The following is a 25,687-nucleotide window of genomic DNA, read 5'->3' on the forward strand; positions in this document are numbered from 1 at the left end:
GATTCCCATAATTAGTCTTTCTCAATGCAGAGATCCTTAAATAGGAAATCCCCCTTTTCAACAATGAACCAGAATAGAAGTGTTTAAAGGGGTTTTTTTTCATAGCAAAGATTTTAATCAGATTTGATAAAATGTTAATTAAAAACACATTTTTAATATATAGGCATCTGCGCATTCCCCGATCAACTGTGTTGTTTTCAGCACCACTATACGACAATACTGATAACTTATAAACATATTTCCTAGCCTATCAAGAAAATCAAAAAATTAAGAGTGATCATGTACACGTGCGACAATTTTCTCTTGACAAAACTCCCTTGCAAAACAACTAAGGAGAGTAAAATGAATATTTGAATCCATATAATGATACATTTAATACATTTATCTTTGAGTCTGCCAAATATCTTTGAATTGGTCGACTCACAAATCGTTTTGTGGACCCACCGATTGTCTGGTCAAGTAAGACTAGCCATGTTTACTGGAATTTTCCCATCGCTTCCAAAGGCAACATCATGAATTTAATCAATTAAAAATACATCGTAACTGTGCTTTACATTTACATTACAGTATATTTATGGCGTGTTTGTTTATATGGGCTATGAAGTTGTTTTTTTCTTTGCATATAGTGACAGCCAATTTTTATTTAACATTAAATAATTGATTGAACATTACATCTAAATTGTTTCTTTTTTAGCAAGCTTTCCAATGATACCAACCTTTTTTTAATAGGGTTAATATCAAGCAAGTCGTCACATTTTGAAAGTCGGATTTAACAAATCGGTCACAATGACTAAGCATTAAGCAGAAATTAGTGTATTTTCACTTCAATATTCTATAACTTTCTTAATATTTATCACTGGAAAATGATACTTATAGCACAGGAATCATCTTTACACGACAGTAGTGGTTTCATACGAATCAATTTTACACTCTTACCTGTAATATATTTATCTTGAAAACAGTGCTAGTTGAGCACTAATAAACTACTAAAACAGAGGTAAAGTAAATGTTTACTAACTTTAAGTTTGACTTATGTCAGATTCAAGGGGAAATAAACACCTCTTTCTTATCACCTGTCTGTATTTTTTTGGTGGAAAAATGATGCACACCTGTTGCCACGTTGTTGGCGCGCCTTTCTGACGTCATCTCCGCACCATCGCCACAGCAGGTGTTCGCAATCATCGAAAGGTTTATTGATATTTCGAATAAAGGATCAATAAAAAATACATTCCTACTTTTATAATGACTGCAAACACAATAGAAGACAAACGAAAATAAATAGTTATAATAGTGCTTGTTTGTTCTTATGTAAGCTTTGTGCGAATATTATTATCAATACAATTTTTACACACAATTGTATCTAAAATGCACATTTAATCCACGATTATAGTTTGGTCTCTATTTATATTCGTGAGTCAGTCATACACATTTGAATGGTGCATTTAACCCACTTGTATTTAACGTATAACCTTTAGTTCTTGGCTAATAAAAGCCATTTAAACTCCAGGTATTCTTGTTTTATCTAAAGAATAGCAATGATTTTATTTGCAAATCTGTATTTCAGCGTCATTTTAAATATATATTCTTTCATTTTTTGTTGCATGTTTGTTTGTGGAATAGTTTATTTTAAATAGCATTGTGGTGACAGGATCCATAGACGTTCATATTCGCATACTTCCAGTTAGTGCTGATGTTTGATACAACGGCGCCCCCTACTGTTTAAATTCTAAACAACAATACAACAGCCACTTGGGAAACATTGACAGACATGAGTGTAAATAAGTAACTTATATTTATAGAGCGCTTCTCTAGACCAGGGTCACAAAGTGCTTAAAGAATAAAAAATATATACATATACGTATATAGGAGTCCCTGAAAATCAGGGAAAATCCTGCACGAATAAAGTCTTAAGATGTTTCTTGAAGGACTCAGTAGACTGGTTGATAGTAAGATTTTATTTAAGGACGGGAAAAACATGAAAGATGACAGAAAGCACGAGACTCTACGTGTGGCTTAATAAGTATAATCACAAGATTTAAATGAACACCTTTTATTGGCCCTATTTCTCTGAGGTAATCCGAGATGTATTTGTGTTTTTTTGTGTACTATAAAACATGCACTGCTACTCGACCTGTAGCGACATCTGTCCGTCAAACAGAAGGAGAGGTATGTCGTGTGCTAGCCTGTGACTTGAGTTCACCGAGTCTATTTTTGTTTTACACATGCAAGCACAAGTTTGGTTACAAGGGCATTTTTTCTTTTTCTAAAAGCAACTCCCAGAGTAAAGTACGGAACCATCTTTCCAGGGATGCCTTCAGAGCCAAAATACTCAACGGAAATTTAAGTTGAAATGTTTACAGGATGGTTTGTTTTGGGGAAACAAATAAATGATGTACCAATGAAAGCAATAATTCATTTCACTTTGGGCCAAAAGTTAAATGCACTTTCTATTTGAATTTCACAGTCTGTAATGTGAAGCAAATTGGCACGGTGGTGGTGGTGTTGGTGATTAAAAGGCCGCTCTCCAGGATCAATATTTGGGTGGCAACGGTAAAATTCTAAAAGTAAACCGGCTGTTTCACAGTATTATCAGTAAATGTCATCTTACAGTGACTCTAAAAAGAAAAGTCTCACAGCTTTAGGAGAAATTGAAAGATAACAAAAGGGAAGAAATTAGAAACACAAAGGCACCAAGGTCATGAGGACAGCAAATTAATAATATAAATATAAAGTCTCTCACAAGGAAATAGCCTTACAATCATTTATCTTCCATTATTACATTCTTTACAACCGTTATAAAAAAAATTCATCAACCCAGCGCTAGATCACGATGTAGCTTTAGCTTCGGCTAACTATTTACAAATATATAAATAAGCTACAGAAACGCACGACTCATCCCTAATGCGAGTCATGGAATGGTTCGGTCCTACGACGGTGACACTACTGAGTGTTCACGGCAACACTAGAGAGCATGATCGTGGGATGGACAGTGAATATACAGATTTATGTACAATGACATGGAGAGGGGGGCACAGTGGTGATTTAAGAGGGGACTTCTCCGCTTGTCGGGTCCTCGTCTTGAAAGACTTAAAGGACGCGGGATCTCTTGCTGGCCAATGATCCATGCTGGAAAACAAAAAAATATATAGTTAAGTTTTAAAAGTTACATTTTCAACCCACAACTCTCCCAACTTACTTTTGCCTGCTTGTAGAAGTGCGGGGCAAGTTCAACCAGCCAAGACGACTCCACGGCAGTCACGTCTCGCATGAAGTATTTGGAGGTCTGCACCACTTCGTTGAAGACCACCCTGAACACCGGAGTATCGTTTTAACATTCATGATCACTTACTGACGATAAATGAGCAGTATTGCGAATACACCCACCACTTTGGAGGTTTCTCGCCGTACAGCACAGAGTTTGGGTGGATGTGAAGTTCACGATCGTCTCGTAAAGTCCTGAACCAGCGAGAAAAGAGGAAAATAAGCCACTGATTTACAGTTAAAAGTTTAAAACTACGTACCGGTAAGATCCAGAGTGATGAATGCGAGCAGCATTGGAGAAAAACCCGGACGCAATGCACCTTAAAATCACATCGGGGTCACCTAATAGACAAAAAAAAAGGATGAAACCTCGAGTTCTTGATGAGTAGAATTGAGACATTTCAGAAAAAAAAACATGCCTTCGCTTGACGTCCGTTGAACTTTAAACTTGTTCATGAGGCGCCGCAGCTGCTCTCGTACCGTCATGGCTCGTTGCAGGCCCTTGTAATTAAGAAAATGTTCCTGACACCACTGGGAGCTCTTCTGGTGCTGAAGATATGAAAAGAGCAAAACACTGATAAGACACTTGTTTGTTACTTTCCCCGGGGGACAATTAATAAACCAGCGGGTGGGATACAATGTGAATTTAGATAGACATGAAATTCTTCCTCAGCGTTGCTTAGCAACTGTGATGTCAGCAGGTATAAATAGAAGACGTAAGGAAATTTGTATTACAAATGAATATAAATACATTGAGCATAAAATTAAAGAAATAACCCAGTTTGTTGAATGATCTTGTTAGTTTTGTCAACATTGGAATGTTATTTATTCATCAACATCAAAAGTCAGAAAGTTGTAAACCATTTTTCTTGAAGGAAAAATGATTTATCAAGTAGCAAATCATTAAATTGCTGAAATAAGTCAGCCTTTGAATGGCCGTGTTGGCAGATTATGTTGACATTAAATAATTTACTTACCTACATGAATGACAGGAGCTTTAAAAAGTTTTATGGGATAATCTGGATAATTATTTTTTAACCTTTGTGATCATTAGTATGTTTATTTGTCAACATAAAAAAAATCTGAAATATGTTAACCATTCTTCTTGAAAGAAATTATAATATCAAGCAGCATACATTAAAATTGCCAAAGTTAGTCAACCTTCAAATGTCTGGTGACAAAATGGATTGATATTGTTCATTTGACATGATTTTGGTTGATATAAATAATAATCTGAGCTTCGGAAAATGTGGGGGGTTAATTAAGATAGTTTTATGCTGAATTTGTTTAAGGTTTTATTTACCTTTGTCAATGCTAACATGTTAATTATTTGACATGTTCAATAAAAAATGAGAAATTCACTTTGTAAACAAATCAGAAATTTAACATCTGCATACAATAAAATAAGCACAGACTTCCTGACAAAACGTGTTGACATGAATAGTAGTTGCAGCTTTAAAACGATTTTTGGGATAATTTAGATAACTTTATGCCCACTTTGTTATAACTCCATTTTTACCTTCAAGTTATAAAGTTGGCATAAGAAAAATATACCAAATTTGACAAACATTGTGAACAGATTTCTATAAAAAATAAAGAAAACTGGATTTTATAAAACAGATTAACTTTCATAGTCATAATGTGGTGAGTTTTTTTAAACATGTTTTAACATTATGACTTGAAATTGAATGCAAAGAAATCACAAAGGAAAATTATAGTTCTTTAATTAAAAAGTAAAAATCAAAAACAAAATACAATTAAATCACTACTTTCAATTGACAGTTGTACCAACGATGTTGATAAAGTTTCACAGTTTGTAAAAAACATAGTTTAAAAATATGTCATTGCGAGGACTACAAAAATGAAAATGTTTTTTTTATCCAAGTTGCCATCAATGAAAAAGAAAATGGTGTTAATCGTTCTACCTTAATGAAGGCTTCATACACGTTCAGCATCGTGAGATGATCTCCTTCGGCAACTGCAAATTTTCTGTGCTCACGAGCCTGAAAAGAGAAACGTCTTTACCAGATGAACAAACAGCAGAAAACACTAAATGACGACTAGTTTGTACTTACAGCCAGCTTCTTCTGATTTGATGGCACAACAAATATATTCTGGATCTGCATCATCGCCGCGATGGTAACGATCTCAGAGGAGCAGCCAAAGTTTCCCGACTCGAGGAGCATCTTGGCAAACATGGGGGTGAGGGGGAACTCTGCCATCCGCATACCCATGGGATCAGTCAAGCGGCCGTAATTGTCCAGACCTGCCAACAAAAGCAGCTGGTGAAGAATCCAGAGTGGTGCGCAAGGACCTTAAGGCACTTAAATATTTTTTACGGTAGCATCGTGCTGACCAAATGTTTCTTACCTCCCAAAGCGTAAAGCAGTTCCAAAGCCTGCACCATAGTCTGAGCTGGAGGAGGCTGTGAAGCAGAATTACACCTCAGAGAATTTAGATTACCCATGCATCCTTTACACGTTAAAATAAAACTCTTGAGCACAAACAAGAGCCAGATCTTCTGATTAAAACAAGTGGACTTTTAATTTGCAGTGAGAAGGTAAAGGCTCCCACGTGGAATTTAAACTCACAGAGAGGAAGCTGAAGCGCAGAACGTTGTCGATTCCCAAGGCTTTCAGTTGCAGGATAACAGGAGCCAAATTAGTGCGCTGCATCTCTGGCACAGTGGTGGCTGGCAGCTTTTCATAATCTTCCTCTAATGAGCGGAGACAAGACGTAGATTGTAAAAGATCACTTTGCTTTGGAATATATCGTTTGTTCGACCTACCCGTGTACAACCTGAAGCATTTGCCAGCCCGGTTTCGTCCGGCTCTTCCCGCCCTCTGGCTGGCTGAGGCCTTGGAGATGGGCGTGATCACGAGTGACTCGATACTTGTGGAAGGGTTGTAGGCCCGCAGCTTCACAAACGCACAGTCGATGACGAACACGATTCCGTTTATAGTGATTGAGGTTTCGGCAATGTTCGTCGCCACCACCACCTGGAAGAGAGCAACGAGGTTGGAGGTGAAGTGTCGCTTCACTGACGTCTAGTCACCTTCACCAGCGTTGCTATCAGCTTAAGGGACTTCAAGACTTTGATATCAATTGAAATTACATTTAAGACTCTTAAGCTCAAACTGTGTTCTAGGGACGATGTTGCCCAAATGTTTAACATAAAATAGGCATGACTTTTGAGTCCACTTTCCGCTTTTAGCCATGAAGAAAACTGTTTTACACATGTTACCCCCAAACAAAATATTACTTTTAAGGATGTTTAACGGGCTAACTAACGGGTTCAAAATGTTCTATAAGTCCCTAGCATAACGACGTTTTGAAGTCATTACTTTATTAAGCTCTCCTTCGTCTGAAATCTCAGCGAACGAGAGGTTAAGAGAGTCCTTTATCACTTAATAATGGCTTCACTCCTCCAGCCAGCTGTAATCACGCTTTGTTTATACAACAAGTCCTTTGGAGGTGGAGACTTCTGGGATTGATGACAAATGGTGACAAACCATGATGTTTGACCAATCACAGCAGAGTGGGCGTGGTAATGATAAACAAGATTTTAGCGTCAGAGAGAGATTAAGTGTATTTCAGTGGGCGCGGCTTAAGATCATTTTCTAATGTTATAATTTCTATGAAAAGAGAGTTTTGTACAAACGGACACATACTGGTGATACAAAAGAGTCCAATATCTATTTAAGACACACTTAAATCAACACATTAGTTGCTCTTTAAGGATCTGTTGTAATCCTGTATACCGCGATAGTATCTTGGGTAAAATACCTTGCGAACCGTCACTGGCACCCGATCAAAGACCTTCATTTGCTCAGCGTAAGGTAGACCGGAATACATGGGCAGAATCCGCAGGTGTTTCTTCATGCCCTGTCGAGACAGTGATCGAGCTTGTTCCTGAAGCAGAGACACCACCTTCTCCACCTCGTCCTAAGAGCGCAGAGAAAACGTGATTGTAGTCCAACAAACACTTGAACAAAGTTAAAACATACCTGGCCTGTGAGGAAAGCCAGCACATCTCCATCCTCTTCCATCTCATGGATCTTCATCACAGTCTCCACTGTGGCCTTCACGTAGTCAGGCACAGGACTAGGAACAAGCAAGGAACACAAATTTAATTGAATCTTCCTGATCTGAGCAGAGAATAATTCAGAATCAGATAGATCCATCAGCTGTTGTGCATTAACTCCTCAAAGCTCAAGGACATTGGGAAATATTTGTACCTGATGGTGTAGAAGGTATCCACTGGGAAGGTCCGTCCCTCGACTGTTAAAATCCCACAGGTGTCCTTGTTAGGATCCCCTGAATCATTCAGGTTGAAGAACTCGTGAAATTTCTGTTTAGAGCAAAAACATTTTATAAACTGAAAAGTTGAGTAAAACAATGTCAATGATTGCATTTTAGTTTTCACATAAATGTTCATCATTATAGTGCAAAAACATTTGTAATCAAGTCATAAATCTAATCTTTTCTGACAGCCACTGTCTTTCCATCCTTGTCTGTCAGTCAACAAGCATATCTGTACATCTTAAAGACGCAGTCACCTTGGCATCCAGAGTCGCAGAGGCTACAATCAGGCGCATGTCTCGTCGTTTTTTCTGAATCTGGTGACAAAAGCAAGAAGAGAAGATTGTGAAGATGAGCTTGAAAAGAAGTCCTGGTCATTCAGAGATCGTAGGTTGAGAATTAAAAAGATTTCCTTCTGTGATTTCACACAAAGACAAAACCTTTAACTTGAACGTACATTCAATTTAGACAAAGTGTAATTGCCAAATTGACTATTTTTATGCTAAATTTAGGAAATTAAATAAGATCATTAAAGTGATAGTTGACCCAAAGTTCTAATGTCACTCATTTTCTACTCACTATCATGTTGACTAATGGTTGGGATTATTTTAAGAGTAATGTGTTCGAGTTATAGGAAAAAATATATGTCCGTATGATGGCAGTAAACAGCGCTTAATAACTCCATTATCCTCGTCCAAAAAGACTTAAAAACTGGAGTGTTTCCAGTCTGTGTAGCAAGATAGACTTTTAGCTGCTGCCTCATTACAAGAGGGACATTACAGATGAGCAGATGTTTTTAAATTTGTCTTTTAGGAAAGAAGAAAATTGAGCTCCATTCGAGACTGTAATATGGAAATGAATGTTCACCGATAAATCCGAAAAGTACTATAGTAAATAATGCCAACCCTTAGTCGAAATGATGTGAAATTGATGTCCCCGTTTGTTATGTTAAGAACAATATAATTGGGATTTAACAAACGTAAAAAAGAAGTTCATCTTTCTAAATCATGGGTCCATGCTTGAACATTTGTAGCAACTATTTCGGCGATATGAAAAAAAGCACTTACTTTTTTGAGAAGGCCTATGGCTATATCCGTGTAGAGGGTTCGCTCGTGTGCTTCGTCGAGCATCAGTACACTGATGAATCACAAGTAATTATTAGACAAGGTATAGAGGCAAGTTAAATACAAGTGCACTGTTACCTATATTTCTTCAAAAGTGGATCCGCCATCATCTCGCGCACTAGCATGCCATCTGTAAGAAACTGAGGCAGGGGAGAGTTGAACATTTTTGAAACAGTCAGTGATAACCAATTCCCTCGGTGGCTGTGGTAACCTTGATCCGCGTGGCTTGAGGGTCGGAGCGGTCATCAAATCGAATGGTGTAGCCCACCTCATGTCCTACCAAGGCACCGCGCTCCTCTGCAACTCGATTTGACACCTTTTTGGGTCGAAATGAAAAAAAAAAGAAAAAGGATTGAGGCAATCTAATACAGTTTCTGAAAGCAGCGTAGTTTTTCTTACAGTGATAGCAGCGACACGGCGAGGTTGAGTCACCCCAATCACCTTCCCATCGGCCGCCCAGCCGGCCTCCAGCAGATACTAACGGGGAAGAAACAAAATGAAGATGCAAAAAAAAAGGACATGAGGTAATGAAGTTGAGCAGCAGATAAGGCTCCATTAGGCTGAAACCAAGGTTACCGAAATTGTTCCAAGCAAGGTCACAAAGCAGGGAGATTTCTCCTGAGAAAAACCTCCATCCACTGCGGTATTTTGTGGCTACAACGAGGATTTTAAAGCTATAGTTCACCCAAAACTTCAATCATTTTCTACTCGCCCTCATGTCGACTAAGGATTGGGATTATTTTCAGAGTAATATGTTCCTTTTAGGAGTAATAGTCAAAAATGTATGTTCATTTGAATACTTGAAAACATCCAAATACCTCCATACTGCTCTTCTGTAACGTCCATCTTGTATCGAAGCAAGTTTGTTTATAGCGGAAGTTATTAGTCTCTTTGAAAGACCTAATCAGTTTAAAATAACGATTTTTGAAGATTCTTTTTCCGGGAACAATTCCTGGTGTCGAGGCTTTAATGCTGGATGGACAATACAAGCACGACGATGAAGAGGACAACAACTGAGCTCCAGTTACTACTTTAAAATGAACTTGGATTTTTGCCTATAACTCCAAAAAGGAACAGATTAGTAAGTAAGTCATTTTTATTTGTATAGCGCTTTTCCAGACCAGGGTCACAAAGCGCCTAAACAATACTCAATAAAGTATATACTTTAAAGGTCAAGATAAAACTGATAACACAACAGGAGTTCCAGAAAATCAATGAAAAGCCTGAACAAATAAAAACGTCTTAAGATGTTTCTTAAAGGAGTCGGTAGACTCCATCAAACACAGAGGGAGAGGAAGATCGTTCCAAAGCTTAGGAGCAACAGCCTCGAAGGATTTCTCTCCTCTGGTCCTGAACCGTGTGCGTGGAACCATCAGTAGATTCTGATCCACAGACCTCAGAGCCCGAGCTGGGGTGTAAGGCTGGATCAGATCAGTGATGTAAGGAGGAGCCTGACTATGAATAGATCTGAAAGTAAGAACCAGAATATTAAAGTTGATCCTGAAAGAAACTGGAAGCCAGTGAAGAGTTTTAAGGATCGGAGAAATGCGAGTTCTTCTACTTGAGCGGGTCAGAATTCTCGCTGCAGAGTTTTGTATTAACTGCAGGCGAGACAGCTCCTTCTTGTAAAGGCATGAAATCAAACTGTTGCAATAGTCTAGGCGAGAACACATAAACATTGACAAAAACCAACTTACCTGAGGTATCTGTGTTGTTTTTCCACATCCAGTTTCTCCAACTATGATGACAGTCTGGAAGGTTTCCACCAGGTACAGTATATTGTTTCTGTGCTGCAGAGCAACATCACATATTTAAGTGTTATTTGGATTTTCTTTTCAGTATAAAAAAAAATGTATTTGGATTTACCTTAAAAACAGGCAGCTTCTGCCTTTGCTTCTCTATGGAGAGGGCGGTGTTGGGGTTGAAGATGACTGGGGAGCCGGTGGTGTCGGAGTGCAGATCCCGTTCCTCGGATATTCCCGGAGCATCTGTCCCTGCAGAGGCGCAGAGACCAGCAAGGTATCAAGGGTTGGGGTTTACACGGCGACCCGAGGTGCAGTCAAATTATCGCCTTTGTTCGGTTTGCATCAACATGTAGAGCTGCCTCCAGCCATTTTTAAGCTACATTTCATATGTTTATATATATATTTGAATTAAAACATCGCACTAGTTTCTATTCCGCAGCGAGGCTCGAGACACTGCTGCAGTTCTCGCGCGGATGACGAACAACTGGAAACTACCACCAGTCACCCAACAACTACAAGGACTGTTTATTTACTGTTATTCGAACGAAAAGTAAAAGATGCGAACAATGGCTGAGAGTTTTTTAATTGTACTTACCCGGTTTCCAAAATTTCATCGTGGAGCGGTGAGCCGCCATCTTAGCTTTGACGTCACATTCCCGTTTGAGCGGAATGATGACGTAGGGTTTATTTAAATTTTCAAATTCTGAACGGCACGTTTATATTTTTATTTACAGCGAAATATTTTTTTAATAGTAAGTTTATTTTAGTTTGTCTTGTAAATCATGAAAATGATTATTATTTTTTTATTGTTAAGAATCGAATAAGAATTTTTTTATTGTCAGCATTGAAAACACAACACAGGACTTTGTCGTAAGCTAAGGTAAGGTAAAACTTTATTGAAATTGTTTTTTTCCAATAGCCACAGAAAATACAGCAATTTTTCATAAAAAATAAATCAAAATAAAATAAGAACAAAAACAAAGAGAAAATGTCGTGGTGGCATTACAGACTAAAGCAATTACATAATATAGATGGGTAAAAAGAGACTAATAAAATAAAATAACTTAAAATAAAATAAGATGCATTACCACAAAATGGTATAGAAATTAATAAATTAAAAAGTACATTTAATTAAACAATATTCATGATCCGGACAGCAGACAGACCAATACAATTCTAATATAGCAACAAAAAAAGAGAAAAAGAAAACCTTATTCACCAACAATATACATATTCATCATAAAACTAACCACAGAGATGTGCTACACTGAAATTGTCTCATAATAATCAAAGACCCCCAGATCTGTTCTATACAAATATATATATAGTTTTGGTTTAATTGTGCTCAAACACGTTTTAGGGAGATGTGTGTCCATTATTTTTACATCAATAAGGCGCAGACCTGGTTTTAAATGTATATTTTAAACAACAGTACCTGGAGTAAATAAATATGTGTGTTTTATGTCTACCACTCCACCAAGACACTTTACCTGCATAAGAAAAAGTTCTGGTCATTCAGAAATAATAATAATATTTATTATTTTTAAATGTATTTAAAAATCACGTCTCAAACATGTACAAGATGAAATGAACAATGATGAAAGATAAATTCAGTGAATTAATTAAATATCACATTCAAGTAAAACTGTTAAAGGAATATTGTGAGTGCATTTATTTATTTTTAATTCCAGTACTTTTCTCTCCCTAATAATAAAATAAAATATTAACGTAATGACGCATGAAAAGTGTTTTTTTTTAATTAAAAAAATGTTTGAACTGAAATGAATTTAGGTTGAAGTCAGTGCGCATGTGCGTGAGAGATGGGCGGCGTTTTCCAGTTGGTCAGGAAGAGGAGAAAGGCGGACACAGCAACATCAAGGGGTAATCTTTTCTTTTTTTCTTTACAGCGACAGCTTCAAAGATCTTTGAGACTGTCGTCATTTTAAACTATATTCTTCAGCTCAACACATCTCATGTCATAGCTGCCATAGTATCACGCATCGCTGTGGCGTTTGTCATCATAATCACAGTGATCAGGGTTAGCTTCCTGCTAACGGCTGTTAGCTGCTCTGACAGGCCCAGGCTGGAGTCAACCACCACAAATGGGAAGATCGCTCGAAAATATTGTCTGTTTACACCGCAAAACTCTTGGGCCGCTGACTTATCGGTGTTTAAAACGTTTTATAAACGTTAGTTACTCTTTAAAATCCTCGTACAAATAGCAGTGACTAATGACATCAGGCAAAAATCCACTGAAACGCCTCATAAGTATTTTTAACCTTTCAGTTACACATTATGACAAATGGATTTTGGACGTGAAGTACTTACTTTGAATCACCAGGTTATTATATGTATTATTATATACGTTGTCAAAATAAGGGATTTCCCTCAAGATCCTACACTGCGGGTACTTGTGACGTTGTCTGGAAGTTGAGATGTTTTCAGTATGACACTGAGAAGGAAAATGTTAACATGTGTCTGTCACTTATCTCTTCAGCTGTGGGTTGGTTTTCAAACACGCGATGGAGGCTGGTGATCATTTTCTTGTTTGACAGTTTGCCAGCAGTTATATTGACAAACACATTTTTTTATTTTAAAATACATATACATGTATTGTTTTTGCTTTAAATTATTTTCTGGAATTGCATCATGTGGAAATCATTGTTTCCTTTAAAACTGAAGTTCCATACACTCAAACACACAAGGGGCCAATATATTTTAACAGTTGAGATCCTAGGTCTAACAAAATGTTTATTTACCATACTCTCTGTAACAGGAAGTAGCTAGTAGTAGTCTTGTTGTGATGTTGTCATTTCTTTTTTTATAAGCCAACCACATGACTCTCGGTGAACTTGGAACTACTCTCTTTGTTTTCAACCAAAATATGTCTAAGCATCAGCTATTTGGGGTTGACTGTTACCTCTCGTCCTCGGTAATCTCGAGGGATTTCAATGTTCTACTTGTTAACTGCGGAGGACGTAGAAAAAGAACTTGGCATTTTATGTTAATTGTAAATAAAAAATGTGTATTTATTTGGTTTTACAGTGATTATTGATCTGTAAACCATTAAAAACTACTACTACTAACGCATAAATTATGATTTGTAAGCCAACTAAGAAAATTTATACAATATCACGAATAAGAATACCTTGATCTATCACCATAAAGATATTTTCTAACATAATTTACCAAACATCAGTTTAACTTTTAATTTGAAGTTAATAATTGTTGATATCAGTAGTCTCTGTTCCTGGACTCTTCATAGATCATGATATCAACAAACTTGGTGGCTCTGATCCGGTCCCTGGGTCTTGTCAGTTTTACTGGGCCAAAAACTAGGATAAAAAGGTTTTAAAACCATCTTATTTTTTCTGTTTGTTTGCACGCTTCAATCCGTGTTGAATATTTCAAAGATCGTCGTACACAATCCATAATAAATGCTTGAGCATAAATATTCATGTGATAAACATAAACTACAAGTTAACAGGTCACCATGGACACATCATGCCAAAAGAGCTGAAGTCTACCCTTATTAAAAAAAAGTTTATACTTCAAAACTGAGATAATTTAATGTTGAAACAGGAAGCGAATGTGCTCAGATTTTTTTTTTTTTAATGTTCATAAATTTTTGGGGAGGATTGTCAGCGACCCCTTTAAAAATATTTTTTTATATGCTAAACTAAATGCTAACTCTGAAAATGACATCAACGTGTAGACCTCTGTGCATGTATGTTCTTGTAGAAAGGTGTGTGGACTAAGTAGTTTAGACACACGTGGAACTTTAAAGTGGAACAAATATTTCAATACAAGACTTGGTGACTCTTATTCTATAAACAAAACACTGCTTTGAAAAATAATAAAAAACATATCTTGCACAAATGTATAAAAACGAATTGAAGTGATACTCATTTATAAAATAATTTACCACATTACATACATGGGACTAATGTCTATTTCAAATTGAATACTTGAAATTGAAAACTCCATTTCAGCATTTACTTAAAAATTGATCTTTTACACACAAGAAATGTCTCACTAACATCGGTTTTGATGGATTCCAGGCACATTACCTGACTGCATAACAAAGTAACTGTAACAATGCACATAGAGGTGGAGAATGAATATGTAAATACAACTCTTTTTAGATAAATATTGAACAAAAACTAAAAACATGCTTGTTTAGTGGATAAATAGGCGTCACCAGTTGATTGATCCTCCCAGTCTGATGCTTCAGGATAACTCAACATGTGCCTTCACTTCTCCGTAGATGGCGGCTATCAGGAAAAAGTTGGTTATAGTTGGTGATGGGGCGTGCGGGAAAACATGCCTGCTCATTGTCTTCAGTAAGGACCAGTTTCCAGAGGTCTACGTCCCCACGGTGTTTGAGAACTACGTGGCAGACATTGAGGTGGACAATAAACAGGTGAGACGAATTCAAGGTTATGTTCTGGGATACAACACGTCAGGCTGATCTATTAAAATGTATTTATTTGTAATTGAGAAACTCTAAACTGTTGCTGATTAACCAGAAACCCTTTTGCTTTAATATATGTAATTAATTCTAGTTTTAACTAAAACAAAAGGTCTGTATTTTTTGTTTTTTCATGAATCCTACCACATTCTGACTCCAGATTATTTTCTCAGGTGGAGCTTGCTCTATGGGATACAGCTGGCCAAGAGGACTATGATCGACTCAGACCGCTTTCTTACCCTGATACAGATGTCATCCTTATGTGCTTCTCTGTAGACAGCCCTGACAGTTTAGGTATTTATGGTTTTCAGATCAAACCCGATCACTCCATAAGGAGGCGCCTCTGACTGATTTTCTTATTGCAGAGAATATACCGGAGAAATGGACACCTGAAGTGAAGCACTTCTGCCCAAATGTTCCCATCATCCTTGTGGGAAACAAGAAAGATCTCCGCAATGATGAGCACACCAGACGGGAGCTTGGAAAAATGAAGCAGGTGCTGGACTATTATATTCATATTTGACACCAAATTGTTCAGACAAATGTTTTTTAAAAAGGGATTTACTAGTACAGAATGATGATGGCTTAACCATGTCTCCTCATTTCTAAAAAAACTGTTTTCATTGTTTATATGTTCAGGAGCCTGTTAAGTCAGAAGAAGGAAGGGAGACGGCTGACCGGATCAATGCTTACTGCTACCAAGAGTGTTCCGCCAAAACCAAAGATGGTGTGAGGGAAGTCTTTGAAATGGCCACCAGGGCAGCGTTACAGGCCAAGAGGAAGAACAAAAAGTCCGCCTGCAACCTCTTATAAGCTCAAGGAGAAGAGGAAGATGCCTTCAAGTGCTGACTAAGGAGGCAACTTCCAGCGGGAAGATGCATTGGGGACAATATTACGGAGAGCCCGGAAAAGTCGCTCAGTTTCTGATCATCCATTCCTCGATTTAGAGCAGAACTTCAAAGCTTTTCTGGCTTCAGTTGGTCATGTGTCTATGCGATAAGGTCATTTGTCAGTTCGATTTCATTTGTTTTAATATTCAGGGCTTTAGATCAGTCCAGTCGACGGGCTGCTTTAGAAAAATGGAACATTCAAAAAATGGGGGTTTAAATGTCATACAAAGGCAAATCTTTTATGGGTTATAAGTAGGTCATTCAGGGCCAAAGATCCGGATGAGACAGGAGATATGTGGGGGTAGAAATGTGCCATGAGTCGAGTTAAGAGAAAAAGCCAGAAAATTAAATGTCCTAATCAGTTGAAGGGCTAAGGGGATCTCTAACAGATTGAGGTAAAAAAAAAAAAAAAAGTATAAATCAATGTTTTGCCTTCAAGCAGTGCCTTGAGAGCAGAGGAGGTGAAGTGAATTTATGACCTATATCGTGTCTTGAATTGTGAATGCTTTCTGCCAGTCACTGGTTTGTTCTGTCTCAGGCACTATGCAACAGGATGCCTGAATAAGATTGTATTAAGTATTTCCCCTTAACAATCACTCTTAGAACTTCATTTTCATGGGGCTTTGCTTTTCCAAGTACAGACCAGCATGCAGTGAATGTGTGAACATCCGTGCGAGTGTGTATTAACCAGTGTCGAAGTAGTGTTCGCATGAATTGGTATTTTTTTTTGCATCACTGACCCCTTTTCTGCCATGCCAAAGTTAACCCGGGTCAGATTCGATAGCTCAAACGGGTAATTCGATGAACAACTTCTCAGAGTGACATGGAAACCTTCACGTTACAGGAAAATGACGTAGGACAGTTTGATGCACAATCAGGTTAACATTTTATAAGTTTAAGGACCTTTCATGTTTATACTAGACCATCATTTGATTGTGTATATCAATGTGTTAAATCAAGAGTGGTGTAGTTTATTGTGTTGAATATTATTTTAGATGATAGACCTATCTCTTTATTATTAAGTTGATGATGTACTGTATGTCTTACAAGGCCTTGTAATGACATGATGCTTTTTATTTCAAGTTTGCCTTTTACTCACATCTTCTCAGCCTGCTTTTAAGATATTGTGTATTTTAATGTTGACTCTTATTTTTCTTCTATTTTAATCGTTTTACTTCTACCGTTATGATCGTCATTGATTGTAACCAAAGCATTATGTTGTTAAATTGAAAGGTCAACATTTGGGGTGCAAAGGTGCATTCATGTATGGGAGGGCTGATGGATAACCTTGTTTTTGTACTGTGACCTTCTAAACTTTCTGGATCTTTGTTTTTCAAATAAAGCTGGTATTAGGGTAATTTGTATGAAGATTCTTTTTTTTAATTATTATTCCTGTTTTTCTCTAAAGAGCATTTCAATCTTGATCAAAATAAAATGCAACTCACATTTATATGACATTGAAAATTTTAAAATAAACATAACTTTGTGAAATGTACGTCAGAAGTGGCAAATGAGTGTTATTGGTATCACGTTTTTTCTGCTTAACAACCAGCTGCAAAATATCTTCTATATGCGTACATTAGTATTAGTGCAATATTTGTTTATTTATTTAATTGTGTGCTGTTACTACGCTTTATTTACGTGTAAGTGTGACGCAACCTGCTTTTGTATTTCCTGTTTCTTGTCCAATCCGTGTTAACTTCCGCTCTGCGCTAGCCAATTATTAACTAGAGTGGTCAATATGGCCCGCCCATTCTAAAGTGTTGATTTTGGTTGAAGCCATTTTACTGACGAGTCCTTAAAAAAAAAGGTCTGTCTGCCTCTATTCGCCTGTTTTGTTATTTACTAAACCTTCGAAAACCTTTCGTAATGGTAGGTTCACCTTATTTTCTCAAGCAGCTGAAAACATTCAGTATATTTCGCTGACTGTCCACTCGAGCTATTTGGCGGCTAACAGGCTACCATAAATGACCGCTAGACGTCAATGTTAAATGCTGTCGAAATGTTAACTATTGTTTTTTTTATGCAAATGCTGTGTTCAAAGTGGTTGCACAGTTGTCTATCCTCGTGTTATTTTGTTTGTAACACGATTTCACAAATCGCAGCAGATAAATTGCAGCTAACAACCCCACTAGCTGGTGCATGCGCAACTTTGCATTCTGGGAGTTATCTTTCGTTTTTTCTGTCTAAATCAAATATAATATTTATTACCAGGATCGATTGTTGTCATGCCGTGTTTACTGGTCATAACATAAATGGTGTCAAATTCCTACTAGACGTCTAACAACCTACGTTTTCTTCTTGCATTTCAAATGTGCATTTTAGGATTTCTCAGACTGCCACTAAAGGAAAAGTATAATTATTATTCTTCCAGGACATGGAGCCAAGGTTAGTCTAAGTTCCATGACTGTCAATGCATGCACTCTTTTTTACTTTTATTAAAATTATTTTAACGCTTATTATTAGGGGCGGAAGAGGTGACCGTATGGGACGGTACGGTCTCTCCAACGAACCCAACTTTTTGGAGAAAGACTACCAGAGCTATGGCCATGACGGCGAGGAATATAACATAAACATGGATAAAGACCACGCTGGGTTTCGCCAAAGTGCAGATGGGTTTGAGGAAAAGGAGTCTTTGTGGCCCCTTTTTCCTCATCTACCGCAAGTCCATACCATGCTGCCAATCGCAGAGGAAGCATCCAGGAGAGATTTTGAACAATTGCGGAACATACAAGAAGGTAGAATTCGAAGCAGCGTTGGAAGAGGCTTCTCCGAAAACATCGGCCTGCATTTGGGGAGCAGAGAGGGCACCTGGGGAAGTTCTCGACACGACACACTAGATGATGTCGCAGGACTAGCAGACACAGGGAGGAGACGGGTAAGTCACAACACTTTTTTTTTTATCATTATTTTGTTAATCATTCATTTGCCTGTAGAGCTGATTTGTAAAAAATGACCTCTAGGAATTTTCGGCGGAAGGAGATGAACATGGTTGCGGCAATGCTGATTCAGAACTCTCCTTTGAGGAGTTTGAAAAAAGAGAGCAGGATTATCGTACCGATCTGGACCACAATCAGCGGCCTAGCAACATTGTGATGCTTCGCATGCTGCCATCTAATGCAACCGCTAACAAGGTACATTTACTACCCAAGCAACACTCTTATAGCTGTTGATGCCACATGCTCTGTCATTTTAAGAATCGTCTTTTGGTTACTATCAATAAAGTTTTACCTTACCTTACCTTACCTTACTAGAAATCCTGATCAATAAGAATTCTCATCCCTAACCCCTCACACCAGACACTATGAACGATGGTCCCCTTTTGAAATTGTGCTCTTAAATGTTGATTCACGTAAATGTACTTTTCAGATCCGAACACAACTGGAGGAGCAGGGAATAGAGCCCAGGGAGGTTCGCCTCATGAGGAACAAGTCATCAGGTGAGAACTTTTCCACTTTCCTGAGCAGTTCATCCCTTTCAACTCAATTGCACCAATACTGATTCCACCACTATTCCCACCAGTTTATTACATTGCTTGCTCAGGACAGCATTTTTTAATCATGTTTTATTTTGTGATGCATAAAAACGTCATTGTACTTATGGAAAGTTGAGGATTGCTCACAGGAATTTCACTTTTGCAATAGTACTGATAGCACTCAAAGGAGATGCAGTATTTAATTTATTTTTAAAAGTCAGTTTGTATAGTCTTCGGTAAGCATTGTGTGAAAGTAGTGTTGTCACAGTTATAATATCCCATATTAGCTAATTGAGCTCAACGTCAATATAAAAACTAGTGGAGGTTAAATGATAGTGATTCTCTGTACACGGCACTGACAGTCTATCGTATCCTTTATCTGTAGCACATTTTAGCTTGGATTTCAAATTGTTTCAAATAAGTAGGATGTATTCTCTCAATCAAAATAGATGTTAATATGCTGTTGAAGTCTTGCAGAAGTAGGACAACGACAAAAAGGGTTTCACGCATGAATCATTTCAACAAGAAAATAGCTTCAAACCACACAGGAGTCATGAAAATCGCTGAGACAAGCAACTTATTAATAATATCTGGTTATACACAGTTGTAAAGTTACTGAAAAAATGGAGAAAAATAAAATGACTACTGAAACAGAATGTAGAACGTAACAGTTGTAGAATAATTCATGTTGAGAATAAAGAGATTTGTAATTCTCATGTTGCTGCTATATTCATTTCCACATAACTCCAGTTATTGGGATTTAGATGCATTTAAAAACTTTGTTAAAATGATTGGCATACAAATGTAAACAGACACATTCTTTTCCAGACATGTCATATTTAGTTTCTTATCCACATCCGTGTTAGGATGATGAAGAGTTCTTACAACCATGCATCAACCAGCTAAAATTTCTCTACAACATCATCTTCCCAGCTACACTTTTAAACATTTTTTTAGTTTGTCTAGTCTGGTAGGGTGAATCAATTTCTAAAAGATGATCAAAAGCTTAATCCTTTTTCATTTTTCGCAAGTCAGATGAAACTATGGGTTGAGGATCCGATCTGATATTTCTCTCCGTGGATGTGGGATGGAATATACTTTTACAATATCACTGTCAAAGTTAATATATTATTACTTGCAGTAACAACTTCACTAAAAAAATAGAAGTTGGCCACACTTTCACATCTTTGTTTTAGGATAGCCTTTCAGGAAAATATGGTTTACACTCCAAACTTTAATTAATTTTAAGTAAAGCAATTTGTAGAATAACCACCTTAATTTTGTTTTAAGTATTCGCTCTACATCACATTTTTAGTTATTTTTAGTTAGGAAAAACCATTCCATTTCGGAAACTGCAGTCAAGTGTATGTGTGCGCCCAGTGGTGCCTGAGGCCTTTATTAATAGTTCATGGTTCTGATTGAAGGCTCTCATCATTCCTCCACGCCTGTCCTTTCCCTGACCCTGTTCACATCTTCAACGATACAAACGTGCACTCTTGCACAGATATCACCAGTGACTCTTTAGCACTGAATGTGTGAACTGTAAGGAAACATTGGTTAAATCATTTGGTGCCGATACAGGGTCTCTCTCTCCTCTGTACATGAAGCACTAACCCCTCACTGCGTTGTTGTCATTATGTTGTTGTTGTTCGGTAACCATGGCGCTGGGTGGTGTCCAGGTCAGAGCCGAGGATTCGCCTTCGTCGAGTTTAATCTCATACAGGAGGCCACCCGCTGGATGGAGACCAACCAGGTCACTCTCCCTTACACTGACACACATACACATGCTGTTTAGACACACACCTGTCAACACAAGGTTCTCAAGAGTCACAGTAATGTTCACAAGAATCAATATTAAGTGAAAATTGAAGGGATTCTTTTTTTTTTTCTTCTTTCCAAATCAACCAGACTCACGTTACATCATGATGTCTTAAGTGTTGTGCAAATGCAACCAAATGGTTTTCATCAAATCGAGTCATATCTTTTTCATAATTGACTCTTTATCAAGGATTTGTTCAAATTTTTGTTCAAGTTTTCACTGTCACCTCAAGGATAGTTCAAAAGATTCAACAGAACAACTAATGTAAGATAATTCCATGAGCGACAAATCTGAAGTTTGTGTCAAGTCAAGTCCAGATTTACTCATTATGCAAAATGTATGCTTATTAAAGATGGTGACAGTGAAATGTGTGAAACACTGCATGGAGGTTTTTTCCCTTAATGGGGAGGGGTGAATCCAACACATTGAACACACAGACCTCAAACCAAACACCTCAGTCCGTCCCAAATTTCTAAAGTTGAAGGTTACTGTTCTCTCTGTTGTCTTCTATCTTTCCGACTCAATCTACCCACTCTTCTCCTCCTCTTTGTTTTTTTTTCTTTCTCATCTCTGAGATGAGGCCTCTCTCTTTTTTGACCTAGTTGTAGCATACAATCATCCTTTGTTTTTCCCCTCCTATGTTTTGGTTGTAGGGCGTGCTGTCAATACTCGGGCACAGAGTTTCAATGCACTACAGTGAGCCCAAACCCCGTGCCAATGAGGATTGGCTCTGCAACAAGGTTGAATGCAATTTATGCAAAGCTCTGTCCGTTACCGTTTCGGTCTTTTGACCGCCTCTTTTGAATCTTAACAGTGTGGCGTGCAAAACTTCAAAAGAAGAGAGAAGTGCTTCAAATGCAACGTTCCTAAATCGGGTAAGTTATCGAAGAAAAAAACAACTTTAGGTTATTTTAATTCAATATAATATCTCCACAGAAGCGGAACTGAAGTTGCCACAGTTGCAAAGGGATTTAACTCTTCATCCTCAAAAGGAAGGAGCGCAGGGCTTACTGCCGCTGCCTCTGCCCTACCATTCTGGTCCTTCTGCCAACCCAGGACAAGCTTCACACCAGGCAGATGTTGCTAATGACAGTGAGTTTCTCTTTTTTTCCCCAAATTCTAGAAATCTATAAATTGTACATCTTCCCAAGGATACAAGTCATGTACAGTATATTCTGACTTGTCGTTGCAATAAATGGCATGGAATCAAAATAAAATTTGGTTTCACGTCTTTTTTTTCCCCCTTCACACTAGCTCTGATCCTCCGCAACCTTGGACCACACACTCCGGTGGATGTCATCCTCTCTGCTTTGGCGCCGTTTGCAACCCTCTCCCCTTCCAACATCCGTCTCATCAAAGACAAGCACACGCATCTGAACCGGGGCTTTGCGTTCCTACAGCTGACTACCATAGTGGTGAGTAAGATCTGCAGACGAAGCTAATTTTTTAAAAAATTTTTTTTTACTTCAAAGCTGTAATGCTATGCTTGCCAACAGGAGGCTTCCCAGCTGCTCCAGATCCTGCAGGCATTACAGCCTCCGCTCTCCATCGATGGAAAGGTCATCGTTGTGGAGTATGCCAAGGGCTCTAAACGGTTGGTAGATGTGAACAAAGCAAAGTCATTTAAGTTGCATTAAAACCTTTTTGTTGCAGGGATGTATTTATGACCGACGGTGGACGAGTCAGTGCCGCAACAGTAGCAAGCACTGCCATTGCTGCAGCTCAGTGGGCTGTAACACAGGTACACTGTAGAACTATGTCCTTTTAAAAACTGTTTTTTCTTTTTTCTAATTAGTTTTTTTTATGCTGTACATCAGACGAATCAAAACGGTACAGCCCAAAATGCAGAGTCCACAGTGTTCCAGCAGGGGGCAGCAGTGTCCTACAACCAGGCAGGTCATGACTTTACAGGGCAAGATGGGATAATCTCCAGGGTGGCAGTCCCAGCCATTGCTGGAGCAGCATTGACAGTAACCCCAGGTTAGTAACAAAAGCAAACTGTCCAGCACACTGTGTAAATGTTGATTGTAATTGTTATTGCTCTCCAGCAGTCATTTCATCTGAGGGAGGTGTCAGTAGAGTTCTGCCTCAGAGCACAGCACCGGCCTCACAGGTATGAAATGTATTTGCACTTACAATCGTTGAACACACTAAGCCTTGATTTCTTCCTGCTCATAGGTTGAGATAGTCGGGAAGCCACAACCAGCAACTCAAAGTCAACTTGCAACGCCGGGGACAGAGCACGAGCTTCAGGAATACCGTGAGACTTCACACATCTCCAGGTCGGACACCGGACCTTTGCAGGGTCTGATCGACTTTCCCGTTTCTCCACTACAGCTGTCCCAGATGTGTCCACGTACCAGTACGATGAGAGCTCCAGCTATTATTATGACCCGCTGACTGGTCTTTATTATGATGCCAACTCACAGGTGAAGAGACAAACATGGCACCAGACACATGCTTTTAAATGTTGGTTCTTTATTGTTAATGTTTTTATTCTACTTTTCAGTACTATTACAACCCTCACACACAGCAGTACATGTACTGGGACGGAGAGAAGAAAACCTACATTCCGGCTGCATCAAGTCTGTCGAACACAGATGGAACTCCTTCCACTGATCCTACTTCAGATTCTGCTTTCGAGGCTTTGGCTGGGAAGGATAGAAAAGACAAGCCTAAGAGCAAAACTGCTCAACAGGTAGAGTTATTATACTTATTGAGCATAGTATTTATTTCACCCAACATCATTTCTCATTTGTATGATGAATATTATTATTATATTGTACGTTTAAGATGTATAAACTAAAAATGTGTATCAATTGTTTAAAATCTATGGATACAGATCCATATTATTATTATTGTCCTACGTTTTGCTAGACATTTAAATGTGACGGCATCTACAGATGGTGTTCCAGAACGCACTTGCACATTACACACAGTAGGCGTGAACCGAAGAAGAATGTCTCTGACCTTTTCTTCTAAAATTGTTTTGCAGATTGCCAAAGACATGGAGCGCTGGGCTAAAAGTCTCAACAGACATAAGGAAAACATGCGTGCTGGAAATTCCTCCGGTCTGGGGGGACCAGGTGGACGTCTGGACGAGCGCAGAGAGTCCGCTAGTGCAGATGCTGGCTATGCAGTTCTGGAGAAAAAGGTGACTTTCATATGTACATGTTTTATCTCCCATTCCCACGCCGATTCACCTGTAGTCTTAACGACCACTGTGGTGTCTTAGAATTCTTGTTATTCTTGCATTTCTTGCAGGGGGCGCTGTCTGAACGGCCTCAGATTCTGTTGGATCAGATCAGACAAGCAGCAGATGTAAGACATTTTGCAAGATAAAACAAAAAAAAAAAACATGATCTCAAAACATTGACTTTTTGTTTGTCCGTGTGAAGTCGCCCACCTCTCAGCAACACGGTCTGGTCCCAGCGTACAGCGGAGAGACCGACAGCGAAGAAGAAGGAGGCGACAAGGATGAGAAGGAAGGGCGAATGACGGACTGGGTCAAACTAGCCTGTCTCCTGTGTAGACGACAGTTCCCAAGCAAAGAGGCCCTTATCAGACACCAGCAACTGTCTGACCTACATAAAGTAGGCTTGCTTTCACACAGACACACACACTTGTTATCTAATAGCAACACACAGGTGTGAAATCATGTTGTTTAATCACGATTCATCACTCTTCAATCTACAGCAAAATCTGGAGCAAAGACGAGCCCAAGTAGAAGCTGTTGGCAAAGAGGTTGGTCATCTTGAAGGCGTAGCTTGGAATATTATTAACAGATGTGATTAAACATTCGTTCTTCCTGCAGAGATTGTCAGGAGGGTTCGAGCCTCCAGATGCAAAGAAGAGAAGGGTAAATTCCATGTAAGTATTTTCCAGGATTACTTATCACAGGACACCATGATTTGATGAAGGATCCCCCATGAACATGTATTTTATCCTCCTCTCTCTGCAGTGATGGGATTTCGGGGAGCAGCCTCGGCGCCCGGATGCTTCAAGGAGGCGTGAAAAGGGGACTTCTACTGCGAAATATGCAAATGGAATAAGACCGTCTGCTTTCCAAAAACAGCGGGAGATAAACTAACTTTGTTAACATAAGCAATTTGTAGATAAACCTTGATTTTGGTTGATATTTACCTCACAAATGAAACTCGATGTGTAGCGGTGGCTGAGAAGATGAAGCACATATCGCACCTTTTCTTTCTGACTTCTGTCACTTGCTATATAGCTGTTTACACAGACTTGCTGTCCACTCGTGGCAGCAACTTGCATCGTCTATGCACCATAGTTCTTTTTACTGAACGCTGTACGTCATTCAATGAATGACTAATTTGGGCTTGAACTTTATGCTCTTTGAGGACCTTTTGCCCTGTTTAATTTCTTACTGTCCACTGTGGGAACTTAAAGACTGTGGCCTCATCTACTGAACGTGTGGGGGTTTATTATTGTGTATCCTTATTTCTCCCCAATGATTTGTCAAATGTTGGCATCAACTTGTTTGTAAATTTGGGTGTTTATTGATGGATGATTGAGCTCTCGCAAGATGTCTCAGTAAAGGAGCTATGATTTCAACATTCATTGGTGTAACTTCCTG

The 25,687-nt window shown here is 38.5% G+C and overlaps 3 protein-coding genes across 6 annotated transcripts; 2 read left to right on the forward strand and 1 right to left on the reverse strand.

Moving 5' to 3' along the window:
• Window positions 1-1,957: 1,957 nt before the first annotated feature.
• Window positions 1,958-11,104, reverse strand: dhx35 (DEAH-box helicase 35). The gene is made up of 21 exons (XM_087780783.1): window positions 11,028-11,104; window positions 10,554-10,681; window positions 10,385-10,477; window positions 9,087-9,164; window positions 8,899-9,003; window positions 8,766-8,827; window positions 8,631-8,700; window positions 7,821-7,880; window positions 7,500-7,612; window positions 7,269-7,365; window positions 7,048-7,206; window positions 6,050-6,260; window positions 5,853-5,977; window positions 5,632-5,686; window positions 5,337-5,527; window positions 5,187-5,264; window positions 3,681-3,810; window positions 3,522-3,603; window positions 3,385-3,456; window positions 3,197-3,308; window positions 1,958-3,126 (listed from the first exon to the last, which is right to left on the reverse strand). Exons 1-21 carry the CDS (start codon window positions 11,065-11,067, stop codon window positions 3,088-3,090), a joined length of 2,100 nt encoding a protein of 699 aa, XP_087636909.1. The 5' UTR covers window positions 11,068-11,104; the 3' UTR covers window positions 1,958-3,087.
• Window positions 11,105-12,235: 1,131 nt separating this feature from the next.
• Window positions 12,236-17,157, forward strand: LOC148059742 (rho-related GTP-binding protein RhoA-C-like). Of its 2 annotated transcripts, XM_087780800.1 has the most exons (5): window positions 12,236-12,313; window positions 14,700-14,855; window positions 15,077-15,197; window positions 15,269-15,399; window positions 15,543-17,157. In XM_087780800.1, the coding sequence occupies exons 2-5, from the start codon at window positions 14,700-14,702 to the stop codon at window positions 15,714-15,716; spliced, it is 582 nt and encodes a 193-aa protein (XP_087636926.1). In that variant the 5' UTR covers window positions 12,236-12,313; the 3' UTR covers window positions 15,717-17,157. The 2 variants fall into 2 exon arrangements, with proteins under 2 accessions (XP_087636926.1, XP_087636925.1); XM_087780799.1 differs by lacking the exon at window positions 12,236-12,313.
• A 393-nt stretch (window positions 17,158-17,550) lies between these two features.
• Window positions 17,551-25,669, forward strand: rbm10 (RNA binding motif protein 10). Of its 3 annotated transcripts, none has more exons than XM_087780778.1 (23): window positions 17,551-17,665; window positions 18,119-18,181; window positions 18,260-18,671; window positions 18,757-18,927; window positions 19,163-19,232; window positions 20,948-21,021; window positions 21,741-21,827; window positions 21,902-21,962; window positions 22,024-22,179; window positions 22,342-22,502; window positions 22,584-22,681; window positions 22,741-22,828; window positions 22,905-23,067; window positions 23,136-23,200; window positions 23,266-23,347; window positions 23,425-23,516; window positions 23,597-23,785; window positions 24,083-24,241; window positions 24,352-24,408; window positions 24,486-24,680; window positions 24,784-24,831; window positions 24,902-24,957; window positions 25,049-25,669. In XM_087780778.1, exons 2-23 carry the CDS (start codon window positions 18,171-18,173, stop codon window positions 25,137-25,139), a joined length of 2,586 nt encoding a protein of 861 aa, XP_087636904.1. In that variant the 5' UTR covers window positions 17,551-17,665; window positions 18,119-18,170; the 3' UTR covers window positions 25,140-25,669. The 3 variants fall into 3 exon arrangements, with proteins under 3 accessions (XP_087636904.1, XP_087636906.1, XP_087636905.1); XM_087780780.1 differs by having other exon boundaries at window positions 23,139-23,200; XM_087780779.1 differs by having other exon boundaries at window positions 17,573-17,603.
• The last annotated feature ends 18 nt before the right edge of the window (window positions 25,670-25,687 follow it).

The sequence above is a fragment of the Callionymus lyra genome, chromosome 19, assembly GCF_982586985.1.
Source record: "Callionymus lyra chromosome 19, fCalLyr1.hap1.1, whole genome shotgun sequence".
In the NCBI taxonomy this organism is placed as follows: domain Eukaryota; kingdom Metazoa; phylum Chordata; class Actinopteri; order Syngnathiformes; family Callionymidae; genus Callionymus; species Callionymus lyra.

What these genes read in the sequence shown, in the direction of transcription:
- dhx35 (XM_087780783.1), bottom strand. Translation starts at nt 11,067, where the DNA reads ATGGCGGCTCACCGCTCCACGATGAAATTTTGGAAACCGG. An exon ending in AAACAACACAGATACCTCAG is followed by an intron (nt 9,165 to 10,384) that starts GTAAGTTGGTTT and finishes CTTCCCCGTTAG; the next exon opens with TATCTGCTGGAGGCCGGCTG. An exon ending in CAAATCAGAAGAAGCTGGCT is followed by an intron (nt 5,265 to 5,336) that starts GTAAGTACAAAC and finishes TTCTCTTTTCAG; the next exon opens with GCTCGTGAGCACAGAAAATT.
- LOC148059742 (XM_087780800.1), top strand. Translation starts at nt 14,700, where the DNA reads ATGGCGGCTATCAGGAAAAAGTTGGTTATAGTTGGTGATGGGGCGTGC. An exon ending in AGACAGCCCTGACAGTTTAG is followed by an intron (nt 15,198 to 15,268) that starts GTATTTATGGTT and finishes TTCTTATTGCAG; the next exon opens with AGAATATACCGGAGAAATGG. An exon ending in AGCTTGGAAAAATGAAGCAG is followed by an intron (nt 15,400 to 15,542) that starts GTGCTGGACTAT and finishes TTATATGTTCAG; the next exon opens with GAGCCTGTTAAGTCAGAAGA.
- rbm10 (XM_087780778.1), top strand. An exon ending in TATGCCAAGGGCTCTAAACG is followed by an intron (nt 22,682 to 22,740) that starts GTTGGTAGATGT and finishes TTTTTGTTGCAG; the next exon opens with GGATGTATTTATGACCGACG. An exon ending in CTCAGTGGGCTGTAACACAG is followed by an intron (nt 22,829 to 22,904) that starts GTACACTGTAGA and finishes GCTGTACATCAG; the next exon opens with ACGAATCAAAACGGTACAGC.